Below are 22,539 nucleotides of genomic sequence, written 5' to 3'. Positions count from 1 at the left end.
ATGGCAGAGAGCAACATTCTAGATAAACTGAAACAGCACTGACTGATAAACAAGGTCACAATAAGAGGGGAAAGAAAACCAAAAAGACTTATATTCACAATACTATCTATACTAGTTCTGTCAAGTAATGATAAATACACACATATTGGCCCCCCCAAGACCTCATAGCCCACTGTAAGCCTTTTCTAAGATTCCTATAAGAGCAAACATTCTAAAAGAGAATATATACATTTTAGATCATTAGATCATCATTTGAGGTGATCCTATATGTCTATAGAAAATCAGAAATACTCTGAGGTGGGAAATAGGAGGTAGAACGTTTTGCAATCTAGGAAATGGATGATTCTGAACATTGCTGCCTGACAATAATATAGTAAGTAATAAATTAGTTGGCTCTAGTGCTAAGTAATAGCTATTCCCAAAATAGCAAGACTAAAGGAGTATTTTAAATACCATTTAGACTTCATCCCTTATCTCTCCTACCCCAAATTATAAGTCCAAGAAAAGGAAAATGAACGGGTAAGCTTTGTTTCCTTCAGTGTTTCTGGGACAACTAACCATACGGGTACCCATTATTATTAAGCTTACTCAATGTCAGGTGCCAACAGCCACCAGGCATTACACTGCCACTGTTCACACTGAAATAACTTTTAGTTGGTCTATATAACAGAAAACAATGGGCTTTCCTTAACAGAGAAAAAGTCTGTTTCCCAGATATCAACTCTTTGGAGGCAGACTACAGAGGTTAAAAGATGCATTATGAGCCAGTCAAACTTCTAGTCCTTTTCTGTGGTGATTTGGTCAAGTCACTCAGGCACCATGCAGTTTTTTGAACCTGTAAAATAGAGCTGTCACTGAAGGTAGTGAATGGATATATGGTCTTGGTCAAAGACTAAGGATCCAGTCACACGCCACATCTCCAAAGTTCAGGTATGTCCTACCATCTCAAAGGGCACTCCCTACCTGACCATAGAGGGAGAGAAAGTACAAGTGCTATCTGGGAATTAAATGCTTTTGTGCTAATTCAAACCATTTCTCTTCTGCAGAGAATAGATATTATAAAATAAATTCTATTCCCCATGCTTGCATATGCACTAATGTGTGATTGTGAGGTGATCTGCTGGCCCTCCTTCCTTCTTGGCAGACAGGGAGGGCCACCAATAGTGAATATAGTATATATACTGTCAGACTGGGTTGTACTGGCTCATTTTGCTGGCTTGCTTTTTTTCCCTTTCTTTTTTTATTCTTTGTTATAAGGAATGGTTCCATATAGGTGACTGGGGATAGGTGACTAAATAGAATATATTTAGAAATGAAGGTCATATAAAAACAAAACATATCAATAAAATGTTTAAAAGAAAATTAAGGAAGAAAGGGAGGAAAGGTTTTTAAGGAAAAACAAGGAATCAGGGCATCAAAAAGTAACTTATATTTAAAATAATATTATCTGTTAATATGCCAAAATTATGTTTTATTAGTTTGTCGTTGTGGTTTGGATTAGAGACTGAAAGTTTTTGCTCCATAGTTTGATATTGTAAAGAAGGACAGTTTTCTTATATAACATAAATCACTTGAGCCTGAATTCCATAGATGTGATTAATTTAATTGAAAACAAGTAGTAATAGTAATAATTGCATAACATTTATATAGTGCTTTAGGATTTACAAAGTACCATCTTCAAAGCCACTCTGAGTATGGAAAATATCTTTTACAGATGAGGAAACACAAGCTCAGAAGGTGAAGAGGTTGCAGAGTCAGCTTCCAAACCAGCACTCAGACACAGCCCTCCTGGCTTCTGTACCAGCAAGTCATCTTTCCATTCTGCCTCTTCCTGGAGATGGCAACCTGATTAAGTCCTAATGCCAGCATTTAACTATCTACTGAAACCTCTCAGAGTTGGAGAATATAAATAAAATTTTAGAGAATTTCTATCTTTCCCAGATGATGAAGTTCTTCAAATTTACCTCTTGATAAATTAAAAACACATTCACATCTAGGTAATATTATTTTTATCCTATAAAGATATGATAAATTTCTCCATAACATCTAGACAACACAATGTTGTATCTCCTACATCTTTATAGGTTTTGCACATGATTTTCCTTGAGAAAAAAAAATCCATATGTTCTAAAAATTCCCCATCACTGAAGTGCTGTACCTTGATTAATGTGAGCAAGACCCAAGGAATAATTTCAGAATGGGGCTGCCAGGTAGCACAGCGAGTAAGAGCACCGGCCCCAGAGTCGGGATAACCTGGGATCGAATCCGGGCTCTGATACTTAGCACCCACACCCAGAAATAACTGGCTGTGTAACCTTGAGCAAGTTACTTAACCCCAATTGCTTAAAAAATAATAATAATAACAATAATTTTAGAATGGACCTTTTATTAAAACACCATGTTGGCTGATGAGGCCACATGGTGGGCTGGGCAGTTATTACCACATGTCCCAGGTATAGCAATAGCAGTAGCAGCAGCCAGCAACAGCCCCGATCTGGGGCAGAACCTCAGCTTATAAAGGGGGCCTTACGTAAGCAGTGACTGGTCAGCACACACCTTGAAACTCCCTGGCCTGACCCAAAAGCCCACCCACTTCTATGCAGGTGAGCTGACTGGGGGAAAGGGTGGAGACCCAGTGTGGGAGGGCAGAGCTGGCCCAGCAGTCTGCTTACTCCTTGGGGGAGGGGGGGGGAAGCAGGCATAACAGAAGGTATTCAAAAAGAAGCTGACATATCCCAGAGATGACTTGTAAGTTACCTTTCAACACAAATTCTATTATTGTAACTAAAGGAAACATTTAAAATTAAACAGTATATCACAAGAATTGCTGTCCTCCATCAGCTTGTCAAGCTAGTAGAAATCAGAAATGGTTTTAAAAATATAAACCTTCTTTTGTATCAGCCATTACCACAGAAGGACAAGAACCTGGAAAAGATACCTGTACTTTTAAAGTGCTGCCAAAGAGATTCTACTAACACTTTCAACATAAATGATTCCAGATTTTTAGCCCACCCCATCACTATCCTTGCAACTAGGCAACAGCATACAATCTCCCATCCAGCATTCTCTAACATAGTTATTGGAGTATTACTACAAGGAAAACTACAGGTCCTAACAAATTGTCCTTTCCTAAAGAGCATCCCCTAGAGAAGAAGCAAAGTCACAAGATGGATAAGGTAAATAAAAGACACAATAGGAAATCCATAGAAATTCAATTACCACTGTGACCTAAAAGCCCAGAGCCATTATATTCCAAGAGCTGATGGCCCAAATGCAAACTAGGATTATAGCCCTACAAATACCTTGAACCAACAACAAACCCCAAGAATAGCAGGTGCTGGACAAGAAACATTTGAGATGCACACTTAAGAAAATCACTACATCCCCTGCAATGCATTCAGTACTCTCTGCTGAAGTGTCAGCACTTTTCTGATATCTCCCAATTCTCTAAGGGCTACTTCATTAGGACCCTTTTAAGCAAAAACAGACTTCTCCAGGAACTCTAGATTCCAAGAGAGATAGATCTTTATTTCCTTCAGCTCACCTTTCCCAAGGTAGACCATGCCATATTCACGACCCTGGGGGTTCTTGTACTCTATTGTGAAACAGACTTCCTTTCCAATCAGCTTCTTCCGCAGGAACTCTCGAGCAGGAAATCCCCAGGGCTAAAAGACAAAACAGACATGCAACATAAGAACTCTCTAATTCCAATATATGATCAACACCTCAAGGAATATGCCTATTCCATAACCACCTTTGCACATAGCATTTAAACTAGAAATTCAAAGGATACCTAGAAAGTGAACCTCTGATTACCTTAAAAGTTAAGGTAAAACTAAGTCACAATGAGTGAACTTCTCAAAGGACTACTTAAATTATTCTTCTATAAGCAAGAAAACCAATTCAATGCCTTCTAGCAAAACAGGAGACACTCAGACAAAATTTTGTTGATGCTCACATCAACAAAATCCACCACAGATAATCTGACTGCCCTTCCAACACCTACCTGGTTAGGCTGAAAATAATTCACCCATTTATAAAGCTTTAATGTTGGTTTACAATATATTTTCTTTACAACAAGCCCATGCAGCAAGTATTACTATCCCCATTTTACAAATGAAGAGGCTGAGGCACAAAAAGTTTAAATGACTTGCACAGGTTCACACATCTAGAATTTCAGTCCAACTAAAATTTAGGACTTCAGACTCCAAGACCAGTGCCCTTTCCAACCTTGGGATACAAGGAGAGAGCAGTACTAAAATGCAACAAATACGGGAAGGTCTAAAAGGGAGAAGTGACACAGATTACTAACACCTATAAAATAACCAACCAGCTATTAAAAAAATACCTAGAAAGGCAGCTAGGTGGCGCAGTGAATAGAGCACCGGCCCAGGAATCAAGAGGATCTGAGTTCAAATCCAGCCTCAGACACTTGACACACTTACCAGCCATGTGACTTTGGGCAAGTCACTTAACCCTAATTGCCCTCCAAAAAGAAAAAAAAAACCCTAGCTCTACCCATGCTTGCTAATCAAAGTTAGAGCTCCATTCTTTCCCAGAAAGTAAAACAAATATAGCAGCACAATGTTTTCTCAAAATCTGGACAATATCTCCAACTTAATTCCATAACTAGCATTAGACAGGACAAAAGGAAGACAACTTTGATGAAGTTTCTCATAAGCAGAGACTGATAATTATTAAATATCATATTTTTGGCCAAAATCTGAATTAATCAGACGGCTTTGCTTTGCTTTAAAAATGCCTTTTCCTGAGTCAGCAACTCCAGAGACCAGATAAGGCTGGAAGTGGGAATCCCCCCTATCTTGGGACATACTCCATACAGTAGGAAAACAGAGACATCCTTGGATCATAAATTCCAAACGGACCCTGGTTTGACTTTGCTCTCTGAGTGAGTTCAGAGAATACTTCCTATGTCAACAATGCCAGATGAGGTTTACTTTATGGCCCTTAAGGATGAGACCCTTAACTCAAGGCATTAACTTGAGTAAGGGGACTTTTTCTTATCTAAAACACAGATATCCCGAGTCATAATTCCAATTGACACTCTGTCAACTCTCTTATTTGATTGTATTTACCATCTATTCAATTAAGAAAATTCCTTTCTCATACAATGATTAAACATTTATGGAGATCATAAATTTGTGTGACACAGCCACCCTGAATTGGTATGGTTCTAAAGTATATTTAAGCTTTCTAAATCTTTTGTTCAGGCAGTTAGAACTTAGCTCCTTGTATGTACAAGTTCACTAGTTTAAGGGAATAAATACTATAACTATATATCAGCTAGCCTGTTGTCTCCTTTAACCAAACTTTTAAGGTTAACAAGACAGTCAGCCTTGCATGAAAAAACTATCCCCCGTAAGGAAACACCAAATTTAAATGAAGTTGGCAAAGCAAATCAAAGACCTTTCGATGCCTGCCTTGTTAACGCCTTCTTTGCTAAAGTTAGTCAATCACCAGCCACAAGAAAGGAGCACTGCAAAACCTGGGCTGTCTGTCATTCTTCTCCCCCAAGAACATCACAAGATACTCAACCATCCTTTTCTTTCTATTTAAACTTTCAACAAAAGGCAATCTAAAATAGCTAGCAAGTAACATATAGTGCTCTGGTGCACATTAAGGTATTTGTAGACAAAAGCATCATTCCATATATCTATCTGCACAATGGCAAGTGAGGAAGTTAAAAAAGAAACAACTTCTATGGAATTCACATTAAACAGTGACTGGTCCCCTGTCCTCCACCAAAAAAAAAAGTTATGAGTTATATGGTATACAATCCAAAGAATCCAAATGACCTTTGTAAACTTTTCATCCCTCTAGCAGGAAGATACTATTAGTATCAGTATTAGAGACCAAAATCAGATCTCAAAAATACTATTTCTGAGATCACATCACAAATATACTACTAACTCACAGTGAAAAGTACTTGCTAAAGTAGGCCTACACAACCTTTGGCCCACACTCTCGGCAAGCCAAAGGATTTTGGGTGACCCACAAAAAATGTAGAGGAAATCCTTTAGTGGGTTGCAGGTTGTGCAGGCCTTAGAGTAAACAAAATAAGATAAACGGCGGCGGCATTAATAAAGAAAGATAAACAAAATAAGAAACCAGACTAATAAAATACAGTTTAACTCCTGAAAGGGAAGATTTTTAAAAGAAGAAAGTGATAAGATAGCTGATGAGGCCTGGCCTGGTGTGTAGGACCAGTCTTAGGCCAACTGGGCTCTGAACACAGCTCCGGGCAGCTGGGCTGGGCCCTAACACCAGGCCATTCCCTCACCTGTAAAGTGAAGGCTTTGGATTAGGCAGTCTCTGCAGACCCTTCTGCCTCTAAATTCAAACTCCCAAGAATAAACCCAGCTGGAAGCCCTGCCATGGACACCAGTATGATCTTGGACAGGGCCTCCGTGAAGTCAAACAGAAGGGAGGGATTCATCCCTTTAGAAACCCAGCACAAACTGTTCTCAGTGATCTCGTGCTCCTCAAACTTCGGATGGACCAGGGAGCCCTATGATTGCTCTCTCCTCTTGGCGACCCTGGCCCTGTGGGAGACCTGGGCATAATGTCATTAGTTCATAGAAACAGGACTTCCGCGGGGCTCCTGCTTCTACCCCCTCCAATTCATGTAAAAGGTGACTCTGAACAAACTTTGGAACTACAGAACCCACAAAATGACACAGAGAAGGTAACCTCCTGCTGAGGACAGTCCAGCAGGCTGGCAGGAAGCAGGGCCAGCACAGTGTGTTGGGAACCCAGCCCAGCCCCACAGGAGGCGGAGGTTTTAGCTTCAGGGCAGCCACAACCAGCCTCCAGCTGGAGGGACTTCAGATCACCAGCAGCTGTGGCAGTTTCCAGAATTATCAACCCATAGATGCTAAGGTCAAAGTGAGAGGTCAGTACAGGGTGGACTTTGTGAACCAAGAGTTTGGGAGTGAGGTCTGGCCTTTACCCTCTCGAGGGAGAAGTACTGCAACCACCACCTCGTAGTGGCTTCAGAGCTCCTGGCCTGAAGATTGTAGGGGGGACCAAGAGACCAGTCTGAGGGGTTATCGCTCTTGCTTTAACCTGCTTGAATCTGGATTGAGGTCTAGGGTAGATGTCCTGGGGTGCGTAACCAGTTTGCCAGAGTGTGTGGAGGCTTCAGAGAAGGCACCCAACATTAGTTGGTGTTAGCTCCAGCAGCTGCTAAAACCCCCACGATTGGGACAAAGCTCCCCACTCTGGTAGCAGAGTTCTACTGTGGCAAAAAGCTCAGAAGTCAAGTAATTGAGTGGCAACATGAGCAAATGAGGGAAGCAAGGCAAGCACTGTGATCTGATTCTGGATTCCTTTGTGGGGGACAAAAAGGATCAAAGCATGGAACAAGAGGAAGACAGTAAAGTCAGAACTCCTGTACCAAAAGTTTCTAAGAAAAATATGAGCTGGTTACAGGCCATAGAGGAGCTTAAAAAGGATTTTGAAAATCAAATAAGAGAAGTGAAGGAAAAATTGGGAAGAGAAATGAGAACAATGCAAGAAAATTATGAAATTAGAGTCAACAAACTGACTGAAGAAAATAACTAAAAAATAGACTAACTCAAATGGCAAAAGAGGCTCAAAAAGCCAATGAGGAGAAGAATGCCTTAAAAAGGCGAATTTGTCTGATGGAAAAGGAATGTCAAAAACTCACTGAAAAGAATCATTCCTTCAGAATTAGATTGGAGCAAATGGAAGCTAGTGACTTTATGAGAAATCAAGATACTATTAAACAGATCCAAACAAATGAAAAAATAGAAGGCAATGTGAAATATCTCACTGAAAAAACCACTGACCTGGAAAATAAATCCAGGAGAGATAATTTAAAAATTATTGGACTACCTGAAAGCCATGATCAAAAAAAGAACCTAGAAATTATCCTCCAAGAAATTCCCAAGGGAAATTGTCCTGATGTTTTAGAACCAGAAGACAAAATAGAGATTTAAAGAGTCCACTGAGGGGCAGCCAGGTGGTGCAGTGAGTAAGAGTGCCGGCCCCAGAGTCGGGAGACCTGGGTTCGGTTCCGGGCTCAGATACTTAACACCCACACAAAATAACTGGCCATGTAACCTTGAGCAAGTTACTTAACCCCAACTGCTTAGGGCAGCCAGGTGGTGCAGTAAGTAAGAGCACTCACCCCAATGTTGGGAGACCTGGGATCGGTTCCAGCCTCCGATACTCAGCACCCACACAAAAATAATAACTGGCCGTGTAACCTTGAGCAAGTTACTTAACCCCGATTGCTTAAAAAACAAAAAAGTAAAAAATAAAGAGTCCACCGATCACCTCCTGAAAAAGATCCCAAAAAGAAAACTCCTAGGAATATTATAGCCAGGTTCCAGAGTTCCCAGATCAAGGAGAAAATATTACAAGTAGCCAGGAAGAAACAATTTGAATATTCTGGAAACACAATCAGGATAACACAGAATCTGGCAGCTTCTACACTGAGGGATCAAAGGGCTTGGAATATGATATTCTGGAGGTCAAAGGAGCTGGGATTAAAACAAAGGATCGCCTACCCAGCAAAACTGAGTATCATGTTTCAGCAGAAAATATGGTCATTCAATGGAATAGAGGATTTTGAAGCATTCTTGATGAAAAAACCAGGGTTGAATAGAAAATTTGACATTCAGATACAAGAAGCAAGAGAAGCATGAGAAGGTAAACAGGGAAAAGAAATCATAAGGAACTTATCAAAGTTGAACTACTTACATTACTGCATGGAAAAATGATCATTGTAACTTATGAAACTTTTCTCAGTACGAGAATAGTTGAAGGGAATAGAAATGTGTGTGTATATATGTGTGTATGTGTGCACACATGTGTGTATGTGTGTGTATACATACATATATATGTCTGTATAGGAGGGTATATGGGCATATGAATACATATGTGAGTATGTGTATATGTGTACAAGTATACATACAGAGGGCACAGGACCAGTTGAATAGAAAGGGATGATATATAAAAGGTGAAATTAAGAGGTAAGAGAGGAATATAATGAGAGGAGATGGGGAGAGATAGAATAGGGTAAATTATCTCATATAGAAGAGGCAAGGACAATGGAGGGGAAGAACAGGAAGGCAAAAGGGAATGAGACAACCTTATTCTCAATGAATGTGGCTTAGGGAGGGAATGACATACACACTAAATAGCGTATCTCACCCTACAGGACAGTAGGGGGAAAGGGGATGAGAAGGTGGATGATGGAAGGGAGGGAAGTTGGAAGCACCCACTTTTGAAAAGGGACAGGATCAAAGCAGAGAAGAGAACAAGTGTGGGGTGGGATGGGATAGAGGGAAATAGAGTCAGTCTTTCACAATATATACACTATGGAAATGTTTTGCATAGCTAACATGTACAACTTATATTGAATTGCTTATCTTCTCAGTAAGGGTGGGTGACGAGGGAGGTAAGGAAAGAATCTGAATTCAAAGGTTTAAAATCAAATGTTTTAAAACTATATGTTATTATTATTATTTTACATGTAACTGGGAAATAAGATATACAGGCAGTGGGGCATGGAGATCCACCATGCCCTACTAGAAAGTCAGGGGGGGATGGGGAAAGATATAGGAGAGAGCAGACTGGGGGAGGGAATATTCAGTAAGATCACTGCTTTGGGGTGGTGGGTAGGGGAAAAATGGGGAGAAAATTTGTAACTCAAAATCTTGTGGAAATGAATGATGTAAACTAAAAAATAAAAAAAAATAAACTACAAAAAAAGAAGAAAGTGATAACAAAAAATTAAAGGAAACTGAATAGAGGCACCTTTCACAAGTATGACTAAGGGGAAAAGTTGTAAGCAAATAAGGGATATAGATCACAAAAGATAAAATGCACAATTGCAATAACATGAAATTGGAAATCTCTTCCACAAACAAAATCACTTCGGCTAGGACAAGAAGGGATACTAGCTTTGCTCAAATATTTCTGTTCATTATGCAAGGCAAGAGAAAATTTATATATATACACACATATATACATATATAGAGACACACACACATATATACATATATATACACACACACATACACACACACACACATATGAAAAAGACTAAAAGCCATTCCCCAATACCTAAGTGGTCGAGGGATATGAAGAGACAGTTCTCAAAAGAAGTGCAAACAATTAACAAATACATGAAAGACTGAAATTTCACTTCAAATTTAGTAAACTGGCAAAGATGACAAAAGAACAATCTATGTCAGATGGAATGTAAGAAAGAAAGCACACTAATACATGCAGATAGAATTGTAAATGATCTAAATATCCTAGGAAAACAACTTGGAATTATGTCCCTACTTCCCCAACGTGACTAAAATGTCCACACCCTTTGACAGAGGTCTTATTGCTAGGAAGAAACCTTAACAAAGGCAAAGACAGAAAGTTTGCAATATGTATAAAAAACATTCATAGCTAAACTTTTTTGGTAACAAAGAATTTGAAACAATGTCCATGACCACTGCCTGAGAAATGCCCTAAACAAGCTGTAGAACATGAAAACAAAACTAAACAAAGTACATTAATTATAATGACCAAGATTGGCCCTAGACTATAGATGAGAAAATGCATATCCCTCCTTTCAATGGAGAGATGGAGGGCTAGAAAGGATGGAATGTTGCATATGCTGTCAAATACGGTCAAATGGTAGCTAGTTTTGTTGAATTGTCCTTTTTTAAATCTTTGGTACAAGGGAAGACTCACTGGATAGGGAAGGTGGGAAGGATCTATTCAGAAATGAATGTATTCTAAAAACAAAAAGCATACATAAAGTTTGTTTCTTCATTTTTAAAAGAGAATGGCGAGGATAAGAACTAAAAAGAACCTGGGACTTTCAAAAGAATGAAAGGGAACCCAAGATAGTTTTCAGATTTCTATAATCATTGGTGGTCTACAAAGATTAGGAAAGCCTAGCCTAGCAGTGCCAAAAGTAGAGAATTATGTATTTTTTAAAAGTGGAAAAACCCTGGAGAAGCACTAAATCTGTCTAGAAGGGTAAATGAAAAGGTTCAAGACCTACTGACACCCCTGTTCCATAGGCAAAGAATGAATAACCAACTAAATCAATGGAATTAAAGAGAAATGCCTTACCATTGGCGCTAAGACACAGAAATTTTGCAAAGGAGTCAAACAATTATAAAAGTGACAGTGACCAAGATATGCATCTACCTCATGTCCACTTACCTATGTGGAGAATCCAGAAAACAGGAAATCACCTACCTCATCTGGTGTATCCTTGGCATCTGGCTGTCCTGCTGCAGCCCGTCGAGCCAGGTTCCCAGCACGAATGTTGCTGAGGTTGATCTGCCTCTCAGGAGGAGGCCCACCACGTGGCTGTCCTCGGACAATGATAGCACATCCTGAGAGGACCTATGAGAGGAAAATAAAAGATAAATTAAAAAGTCTAAATCTGAGACAATAGAATTAATCTCTAGGAAAAATATGTATACAAGATTACAGACCAGAAAAAGCATTTCTACAAAATGGGATGCGAGTCAGGGATACCTCCACTGCTATGAAAATGGTTGCAACAATATAGCTAAAACATGTCAGTTATATTTATAAATATAATGGAGATGAGCCAAAAAGAAAGAGAAGAGGTCCACTTCAGGCATGGGAGACAGTAGGAGTAAATAATGCACAGTGATGGGAAAGAAAAGGAAAAGAACAGGAAAGAGTGGCTATACCAATTTGGAAGCAATAAGAGGATGTGAAGAAGGGTAATGTGAATTATGACCAGGCTACAAAAGATCTTGAATGCCAGAATCAGGAGATCATATTTTATTTAGGAGGAAAGGGAAAACCACTAAAGGTTTTTGAATGGAAAAGACTCTCTAACTTGCACTCTTGATCCTATTTCCTGACATCTCCTGAATTCTGCCACAATATTTATTTATCCCTTTGCCTTATCATGCACACTCATGTCAACCCAATCCTAAAAGTTTGGCCTACTTATGCCAAATTTAGTTCTCTTTCCAGTGCACCAGTTATCTTTGAGTGCTCTCCTTCTTCTAGCAAACTCCAAATCGACACACATAAATGTGAAGTGGTTTTAGTAATAACAACTAGCATTTAGAGCCTACTTGTCCTTGTATGTCCTTCTTTCTCGAAAAGGACCATGACATCAGGAAGGTGATGCCATAACTTGCAAGTGAATTGTACTTAAGTGGGGGAGGACTGTGCAAGGTCACCAGCCTTACTTTCTCCTCTGGAGCCATGTGGGTCCAGCGGCAAGCTACTGATCAGAACAACTAAAGATGGCCCCCTAGATCCTACTATGGTGCCAGGAACTATGCTAAGCACCATTTACAAATAATTATCTCATTTGGTCCTCACAACAATTCATTATGCCTATTTTACAGTTGAGGTAACTAAAAAAGATAGAGACTGAGTGATTTGACCAGGGTCACATAGCCAGTAAGTGTGTGAGGCCAGATTTAAAGCACAATAGTACACCATCATTCATTCATTCTCCATCACCACAGCATACTTAAACCATTTCTCCATTGGTGGACATCCTCTTAGTTTCCAGGGTTTTTTGCCATCACATAAAGAAGCCACTATAAATATTTCTGCACATAAAGGACCTTTTCCTCTTTCTTTAATCTCTTTTGAGTATAGACTCAGCAGTGGTATAGCTAGATCAAAGGGCATGAACAGTTATCACTTTCAAGGGCATCAGAGGTCTTTGCAATTCGGGTTCCTGCAGAGTCTTCTACAATCAGTCAATCAACATGAATTTATTAAGCAGTTACTACATGCCAGGGACTGCGCTAAAAAAAGGCAAAGGCAGTGCCTCAAGGAGCTACCACTGCCATTGCATACAAATTTCACTTGACCAGGTAGATAGATGCCTTCCTGCTAAGCACTGCTAAGCTACAGCACCTCTGACTTTCATTCTAAAACAGATACCAACTACCTGGGTAGGAGGGAGGAGTGGGGCGGGGAAGACTGGCTTTTTCAGCTTTTAAACATGAGGAGAAAGCCTTACAAATCTGTGTGATCCCCAGGCTATATCTGAGTTGGCTACCTGGACAAGTTATTTTTCTCCTCTCTAAAATATCTCCCCATATATTCATTAGCCCTTTTGATAATAGTCATGAGATGTTTTGACATTAACCTAGAGAGGACACTAATTTCAGAAAAGTATCACTGAATTGGACAAACGACTGTCCCAGAACAATCCCACTATCAAAGTTTTAGCAATTCATGCTTCAAGCTTTCATAGCTGCAGTAATTATTCTTGCTAATTTATAGCACATAGAGAGCATCTCATATGGCAATTTTTTTAACCAATTTAACCAACAGGAAAATCATGTACCCTGGAAAACCAGCTTGCCCTACCTAATACAGATGTATGTCTATGAAACCTAGCTGTCCCATTGAGTCAGTCTGCTCAAGGTTATGAAGGACAAACTTCTCAGCTGTGCCAGTAAGTGATGAATGAGAAGTGATACAATTCGAAGGACCTAGTTTCAGGGTACATCTGATAATTTACAAAAGCCAATGGGGATGTCCAAAACCAAAGGATGTTGACTAGACAACATTATATTACATTTAAAGCACACACCAGGCAGACACTAAAATGCTATCCAGAAGAAAGAAAACCTCAGAGACAATGTTCTTTAGGTTATGATAAATTACTTAATTGTTACAAGTCTCCAACAACCTAATACCAGACATTTGGTAACTTTGTTCTTCCACAGCTAACCACACAAACACTAGCTTTATTGAAATAAAAAAAAGTTAATGTTCTAGTTGTAGGGACAGTGTCCCCTAACAGGTTTAAACAGGCTAATTTTTCCTCTCAATTTCAAATGCCATCCAATTAGCGTCTATAAAACCTGAGGCTGCCCTCTTTAAGGTCCACAAGGGCAGCTAGCCTAAATACATAAAGTATCTGCTAAATAGGGAGTCACAGTCAAAAGAATGTGAATAAAGCAGACACTTAAAAGTGATGTGAAAAGAGAGAATGCAGATAAAAAACAGCATGGCAGCCCAAGCTGAATCAAAAGAAAGAGTGATGAGAAACTGTTTATCAGAGTATACAGGATTAGAGGTTGAGATGCTAAGCAGTAAAGCAAACCAACTGACAACTCAGAAAGCTAAAAGCAAAGGCCAAGAGGGTCCTGAAGGATAGAGGGCTAGTTTAAAACTACTTATTTTTAATAAGTGTTCAGAAGGAAGTCATGAGGAAGAAGGAAATAATGATACAAATGAAATCTAAAAGTATCAGGAAGGATGACAATGCCAAGAAATAAGGTAAGTTTTTAGAAACAAAAGAGTTCTTTGACCGAAACACTACATTAAAAAAAACAAAAACCATATCATGGAAGAAAGGAACCATGAAAACCACTACAAATTAAAGATATCACAGAGACAGTGAACCAAAAAATGTCTACAATGCAATTTGGAAGCTAGTTCCTCCCATAATGGAGCCATATGAATTAAGGCACTGTGCCAAGACTAGAAACAAGCAAGATTTTTATTAGGTCATTGAGTTCAAAGTCAGTCACAGAAATTAGGTTGGGGGGGATAGGGAAGGTGTTATTAGAGGTCAGGAAAAAAAAACAACAGTGTGATGAGGTGCTAGACACAGTAATGAATTAAATGTTGACTAGGAAAAGAGCAAGTAAAAAAGATGAATAAAAAATAAAGGAGTGAAACTAAATGGGAAGGGGGGGGTCAGAAGAGGGAGAAGATAGGTTTTAGAATGCATCAGGAAAAGGCTTCCTGGCAGTCAGTAGTCATCTCCACAGGGAAGCACCATCCCTTGAGAATTTAAAATTTATCTAGACAAGAAATGGGCAATCCTGAAAGAGGTTAAGATATGTGGCCCAGGAGGTTTTTCCCAGGATGCCCGCCAACTACACATTTCCTTTAGGCAGGCAGCTGGCCTCAAAAAGCAAGGGCCTTGCCTAACTTTGAGAAACAGCATTCATCTAAAATAAAAAAGGGCATGGCACTCCAAAGCACAATTCCCCACTTCTTCAGTACGCTGGTCTGCACTCTAACAGTGCAGAGATGCAAAGCTACTGGCTCCCACAATTTCATTCTGCTTTACACAATTATTGTCCCAATTTTTGAATCAAATTTTAAAGCCGAAAAGGACATTAAAATCCTGTGCTAGTTCATTCCTCTAACTTAACTGTCAAAATAAAATTGAAGTTCATAAAGATTATTGTCTGAGAAACTGTTTACTAGTAGCAAAGCCAATAATTGACCTTAAGTCTTCCTACTCCCAGGCAGAGTCCTTTTTCTACTATTATTTTTAAAGAGAAACATTTGAGGGGCTTAATTTTCTCTTTTAAAGTTTTTTGGGGGGAAGGGTTAGATATGTGATTTCATTGGTACAGGAAACCCCCCCTTCCAACAGGTGGAGGGCAATTTATAATCCTAAAGAGATGCCTGGGGCACAGACAGATTAAATGATAAGCAGGTGTCCAAGATTAGATCTGAACTCTCATCTTCCTGATTTCAAACCCATCTCTGCCCTTATACCACTCTGCCTATCACATTAAAATTATACTATCAACATAATATCTGTAATAACCCACTGGTTAAATAGACTAGAGAAAAAAGCAGCTTCTTTCCAGATGGCAGCAAGGCTGTTACAACAGATGAAATTCACTGAGCCATAATCCAACAAACAGTAATGTATTCATGGATTATAATTTAATATACCAATAAATATTTGCTGCCAACCTGCTATACAAAAAGCGATATATTAGCCCCAAGGCCAAAGACTCAGACAGACATCCAGGAGCATGAACAAAGACTCAGATCTGAAGAAGACAGGAAAATGATATGACAGCAGGAGGCCCTACCTTAAGACTGGATTTAGAGTTCCAATGGCAGAAGGAATTGCTTAAAATCACAAAGGCATAATTAGGGGTTATCTAAGCAGCTATTCATTTTTATTTACAAAGAAAGAGGGCAAGAAGAGGAGAAAAGAAAAAGCAGAAGACCAAGACGGACATCATTCTGGGAACCAAAGATGAATAATATAAATCTGAAATCCCTCTCACTATTTAAAACATCCACCCAGACAATAAGGAAACAATCATTTATTAAGTAGGTGCTGTTATTATCCCCATTTTACAGTTGAGGAAACTAAGGCAAATAGAGATTTAATGACTTGCCCAGGGTCACACAGTAAATGCCTAAGGTCACATCTGAACTCAAATCTACCTGACCTCAGGTCAACCACTCTGTGCATTGTAATGTCTACCCATGTTCATCTTCACTGAGTTAACAGCTAGGACAGTAGTTTTAGGTGGGATATATAAATTAGGAGTTCTGCACGAGAAAGTAAAAATATTACCATTTACCTAGTGCTTTTTAGTTTGCAAAGTGCTTTATGTATATTTTCTCATTTGATGTTTGCAACAACTTACAGAGATAGACATGGCATAAATTAACTCCATTTTAATGTGGAGAAAACAGTGACCTGAAGAATTTAAGAGGTTACACAGTAAGTAACAAATGGTCAAAGAATACTAACAATTTTCAAAAGAATTAAAAACGATCAATACATTTATGAAAGATTTCTCTAAATCACTAAATAAGGGAAATTCAAATCTAAATGACTTTTATCTTACACTCAGCAAATTAACAAAGATGACAAAAAACATAATTTATCAATGTTAGAAGGGCTGCAGACAGACATACCAATACATTGCTAATGTAAATATGAATTGATCTAAGCACCAGTATTAAAGAAACAATTTGGAATTATTCAAAGAAAAGTCACTAAACTATGCAAAAACTGACTGAGCTCCCTGTTACACATATTCCCTAAGAAGATCAAAGACAGAAAAGTCCCATAAATACCAAAATATTCATAGCAGCACTTTTGGTGGTAGCAAAAGGGAAACAAAATAGACACACTCCAACTAGGGAATAACTGAACAAACTGGTGTGGGAATGTAATAGAAAATGACTGCACTACAAGAAATGACAAATAATTGCCTCATTCAGAGAAATATGGGAAGTAAGCAGAATAAGAGCAACATGGCAGAACAAGCAGAGAGCAGACCTTGGAGTTAGGAAGATGGAGTTTCAAATCCACCTCCAACACATGATCACTATGTGAGCCTAGACAAGCCACTTAGCTTCTCAGTGCCTTGGGGTAGTATACAAGGTGCCTGATGGCAAGAGGAAAGAAGGAAGGAAGGAAGGAAGGAAGGAAGGAAGGAAGGAAGGGAGGGGAAGGAAGAGAAGGGGAAGGAAGGCAGGTAAATAAAGCTCTCAAAAGTCGGAAAAAAATACAGTCAAATCCTCCACATTCGTGCATTTGACTTTTGCAACTTCAAGCATTCCGGTGATTTTGTTAGTAACCTCATTTTCACTTTTCTGTTTGAGGGCTATGCACAGTAAAGAAAGAAAAAAACATGAGAAGTACAATGCCCAAGTTTATATCCACAAAAAAGCAGAAAAGTATTCATAGAAGTGTTTGTGAATCCACTCCAGGAAATAAAGTAACCTTTCAAGTACATGATGAGAGAACTGAAAAAAAAAAATGGCAAAGTTTGTGGGTAAACGAGATGGTAGTCAATTCCCACCCTTAATCCCCGCCCACTTTCTGGCCCACAGATAGCAGAATTGAGCCAGTCTTGGCCAGGCCAAGTCACCCTGAGTGGGAGTTCAAACTTGGACTAGGGGCTGGGGATTCACCCCAAGGCATGTGCTTTTTATCAGAGAGCAGTTCAACTACAGAGTCAAAAGGAAGATTAGAGATGGCAGGTTCCTCCTTTCTTTTATTTTACCTAGGGGTTCTTCTGACATCACCGCCCTTGCCTTTCTCTGTTTCATGCGGTGTTGTCTCTCCTCTCCTCTGCATTTTATGAGTTTTTTCATGGTCTTCATTTTAGGAACAGTGCATATTAACAGGATTAATATTTTGTTATAAAGAAATGTATGCAGAAAAGTAAATTTTCTCTTGGAGGTAATGTGGGAAAACTGAAACACTAATGCACTTTTGATGGAGTTGTGAACCATTTGGAGAGCAATTTGGAACTATGCCCAATGGGCTATAACATTGTACATACCCTTTGACCCAGCAATACCACTACTAGGTCTATATTCCAAAGACATAAAAAACAAAAAGGAAAAGGACCTATATGTACAAAAATACTTACAGCAACTCTTTTTGTGGTGGCAAAGAATTGGAAATTGAAGGCATAGCCATCAACTGGGGTACAGTTGAACAAGCTGTGGTATGTGACTACAATGGAATACTGTTGTGCTATAAAAAATTATAAGCAGGATACTCTCAGAAAAACTTGGAAAGACCTATATGAACTCATGCAAAGTAAAGTGAACAGAACCAGGAGAAGATTGTACGACTGCAAGAAGATCAACTGTGAATGACTTAGCTATTCTCAGCAATACAATGATCCAAGATAATTCCAAAGGACTTATGATGACAAATGCTATCCATGTCCAGTGAAAGAACTAATGGAACCTGAATGCAGATCAAGGAATACTTTTTTTTTTTTTAAAACTATCTTTCTTGGGTTTTCTTTTTTTGGTCTGTGTTTTCTTTCACAACATGACTAATATGGAAATATGTTTTGCATGACTGCACATGTATAACCTTTAACAAACTGCCTTCTCAATGAGGAGGAGGAGAAGGAGGAAGGGATAGACCTTGGAACTCAAAATTTTAAAAAACAAATGTTAAAAGTTGTTTTTACATGCAATTGAAAAAATAAAATATTAAGGAAAAATCTATTTTTATTAATCTCTAGAGAAAGATTACAGACTTTGATAGTCATGGGAACTAACCCCCTATTTCATAGAGGTTCAATGTACCAACTTTTGTGGTTTTTTACGTTAGCATGTTTTTTAGGAACACATGGAAGTTGAGGATTAATTGTACAAAAAATCATCATCATCACCACTAGCATTTCTCGAAGTACTATAAGGTTTGGAAAGTGCTTTAATTATCTTTTTAAGCTCATAACAACCCTGATGGTTATTACTAGCACCATTTTACAGATGAGAAAACTGAGGCAAATAGCAGGTAAGTGACTTCCCAGGACTATACACAGATAGTATCTCCAACTAATTTGAATTCAATGACTCTAAAATCATAAACAACACTGCAACAAAGCAGAATGTTGTATTATTACAATGCCCAAACTTGACCCTGGAAAAAAAAGGAAGAAATGTTAACTCCTTCCGTTTCTTAGAAAAGTGAGGGTCTACGGCCATAAAATGCTGCATATCCTATAAAAAAGACCTAGTCACTAAGTTAACTGATTTTGCTTAACTGTTTTTCTTTGTTAAAAAAGAAAGAGGAGGATATCTGGAAATGAGTATGATGTAAAAATAAAAGGTTATCAACAAAACTTCAATTTAAAAAATAAGACAGAGCTCAGATACACAGTGAAGATATGAGGGACAAAATGTCCTCTAAAACCACCTCCAACTCTAAAATTCCACAACTGATTCAACCTATTCTCTAATCCACTACATTTCTGTAATTATAAAGTCCATACTTGCTCCAACTCTCCAAAGCCAAAACATACCACCATTACAGAGCTCATAAAAGTTCGAGTGGAAGATTCTACAAAAAAGCGTTTTGGCACTGGTCAGGAGATTGGACTAAATTAACTCTAAGGTACTTCCAACTCGAATTCTTTGAATTTGCAAATCAACAATGCCATGAGTTTGGAGTTATTACTTTTACTTATTATGCCCTTTCTAACTAGGAGTTTCTCAACCAGTAGTTCCCAAAAGTTGCAGTAAAGAAACTGTTTCAAGTATAAAAAAATTTGTTAAATGTAAAAACTCAGGGAGAGAGATACAGGAGAAAAATTTGGCAATGTAAAAACAAAAGATATCAACAAAATTTATTTTTAAAAAATATACAATATGCCATTTTCAGTCAGCATATGGCAAATGGAGAGAGATGAGGATAAGCTATTTACTCTTAGTATTTCTACTACTGAGCCAAATGAAGTCTGAGAGGACTGAACAAATTTGCCTGGATGTCCTGCCAAAAGAAATGACCCAGTTTAATCCCATCAAATCTTACTGAGAGAAAGCAATAGGAAGAGGAGAAAGAGAAAGCTATGGCTTCCTTCTCTATTTCTTATTCTAATCTGCTGTGCCCATCATTCTCCTACCATATCTGTCCCATGTCAAATCCCTCTTTTTTCCTTAGTGAACAACTTATATTTCACACCTTATTTTTGTCTTAAAAACAAAATTCTTACCAATTGGATTTGCAACCCATCTCCTTTACCAAATACCATGTCACCACAATAAGCAAGAGAGTGAATATATAGCAAAATGTCTATACTGTTTAGAATATAGGCATAGAAGAGAAACTGACAAAGAAACAGGTTACAGGGATGTGTAAGGAATGAAACCCTTAGAGTTAGAAAAAGGAGAATGCAGTGGTGCCAGCGCTAATGAGCAGCTGCCACCACCCATCTGCTATTCAGGAGCACAGCTCTATTTCCCTGGTATCCTCAAAGCTTCCTTGTAACACCCCATATGTAGAAAGCTGATCCAGGACAATAATGTTGATAAATATATCTATAATAGTCTTTCAAAAGTGACCTGTAGGCTATATATTTAACTTCTTTAATACTGTTTCCTCAGCTTTATTATGATTAATAGTACCTAGAATATCAACCTAACATGGCTGTTAGTAGGAAGCCCTTTGCAATAGATGTCAATCCCCAAAGTACCACTGTTCTATATATCAATAAAATAAGACCTTTTTTTTAGAGCTGATTCACTTTGAACAGGCATTTTAAAAAATGGGGTCTTGAAGAGTCAAACACTAAAAATGACTGAAAAATGACTCAACAACAAAAGGTGCCAGGCCCTGTGCTAAGCACTGGGGATAAAAGAACAAAGATGAAACAATCCCTACTCACAAAATGCTTACATTCTAAAGAAGATGAGTACATATATCCCAAAGAGATCACAGAAGTGGTAGGAAGACCCATATGTATAAAAATGTTTATAGCAGCTCTTTTTGTGGTAGCAAAGAATTGGAAATTAAGGGGGTGCCCATCAATTGGGAAATGGCTGAACAAGTTGTGGTATATGCATGTTATGGAATACTATTGTACTATAAGAAACGAGGAGCAGATGGTCTTCATATTTACCTGGAGAGGCTTATACAAACTGATGCTGAATGAGAAGAGTAGAACCAGGAGAAATTTGTACACAATTACAGACACAACGTATGTGTGATGACCAACTTTGATAGACTGGACTCTTCTCAGCAATGCAGTGATATAAGTCAATACCAAAAGACTCATGATGGAGAGAAATATGTGCATCCAGAGAAAGAACTAGAAAGAACTGAGTTTATATCCAGGTAGAAGCAAAATAACTGATCTTTTTCCTTCTCTTGTTTGGTTTTATGTCCTCTTTACCATTTTTCATTCCATCTGATACAATCAGTCTTTATAACCTGACTAATGTATAATGTGAAAGTATTTACATATCCTATACTTAACTACATGCCGCCATGGGGGGAGGGGAAGGAGGGGGACAAAATGTGAAACTCAAGGAATTGTGAAATTGAATCCTGTAAACTAAAAGGAAACAAATTAATTTTTTAAAAATTTTTTTAAATTAAAAAATAAAAAAGATGAGTACATGCACAAGTATATACAACATGAACATAGAGTGAACAAATAGAAATAAATAAAATAGTTAAATGTTTTACTTATCAAGAGCACTTTCCTCCCCTCTCCTTCCTCCTCCCAAACCCAAGTCTGCCCTAACCGGGACAGAGTATAAAGGCTAGCCTATTGTATCAGTAGACAGAAATGGAACCATCATTTCCATTCTGGAAACCAAGTCTTTGCTAATGCAGTCTAAGACAGCATGGTAATCATCTTTGGCAACCATGTTCCATTACTGATTCCTATCAAGTTTGCAATCCACTAAAACTTGCAGATCTTCTCTTCCATACATAAACTGATATCTACCCATGCTTTTCAAACCTTATACTTGCAAAGTGTGGTGTTTTTTAACCTAAATGTAAAATATTTATCTTCTTCCTGGTGCCAATTTATCCCCTCTACAATTCATCCACCACACCATCATCTAAGTATCTCAATGTATCACTATGATTTTGCCATTTTCTAATTAAAAACCTTCAATAACTCCCAACTGCCTCCCAAGTAACACTAAGACCCCAAAATGTAAAATGACTAGCCTATGGTTATACAAGCAGTAAATGGTACAATGGAAACTTAGGTGTTATGAATCCAAGTCCAACATTCCAGTTTCAACAACTCAGTGCAGAATATTGCACAGGCCCCTCCTCAGCATATATCTCACTTTCCACTGTATTCGTTTTTTGAATGAATCAAAAAGTATTTCTTAAGCACTTATTATGTGCAAAGCACAAGACACAGAGAAAGGCAAGATAGTGCCTACTAACAAGAAATTCACATTCTTATAAGAGAAAATACATATAAGAGGTGTTTCAGTTGCAATCAAGATGAAAAAGCACATTGG

General features: G+C 38.3%; 1 protein-coding gene across 1 annotated transcript in view; it reads right to left on the bottom strand.

Annotated features, from left to right (window-relative positions):
• The window catches only part of SND1 (staphylococcal nuclease and tudor domain containing 1), a 492,627-nt gene that overhangs the window by 442,704 nt on the left and 27,384 nt on the right, over positions 1–22,539 (bottom strand). The window contains exons 2-3 of the mRNA XM_069087150.1: positions 11,260–11,409; positions 3,545–3,665 (exon numbers count right to left, since the gene is read on the bottom strand). Of these exons, the coding sequence (XP_068943251.1) occupies positions 3,545–3,665; positions 11,260–11,409 (271 nt within the window). The remainder of the gene's footprint in view (positions 1–3,544; positions 3,666–11,259; positions 11,410–22,539) is intronic.

Source organism: Petaurus breviceps, unplaced genomic scaffold (assembly GCF_028583685.1).
Source record: "Petaurus breviceps papuanus isolate PSGF00001 unplaced genomic scaffold, PetGlider_PUasm1.0 181, whole genome shotgun sequence".
NCBI classification, from domain to species: Eukaryota; Metazoa; Chordata; class Mammalia; order Diprotodontia; family Petauridae; genus Petaurus; species Petaurus breviceps.
Note: the sequence above shows the minus strand (reverse complement) of the source record. Positions and strands in the feature narration are given on the sequence as shown.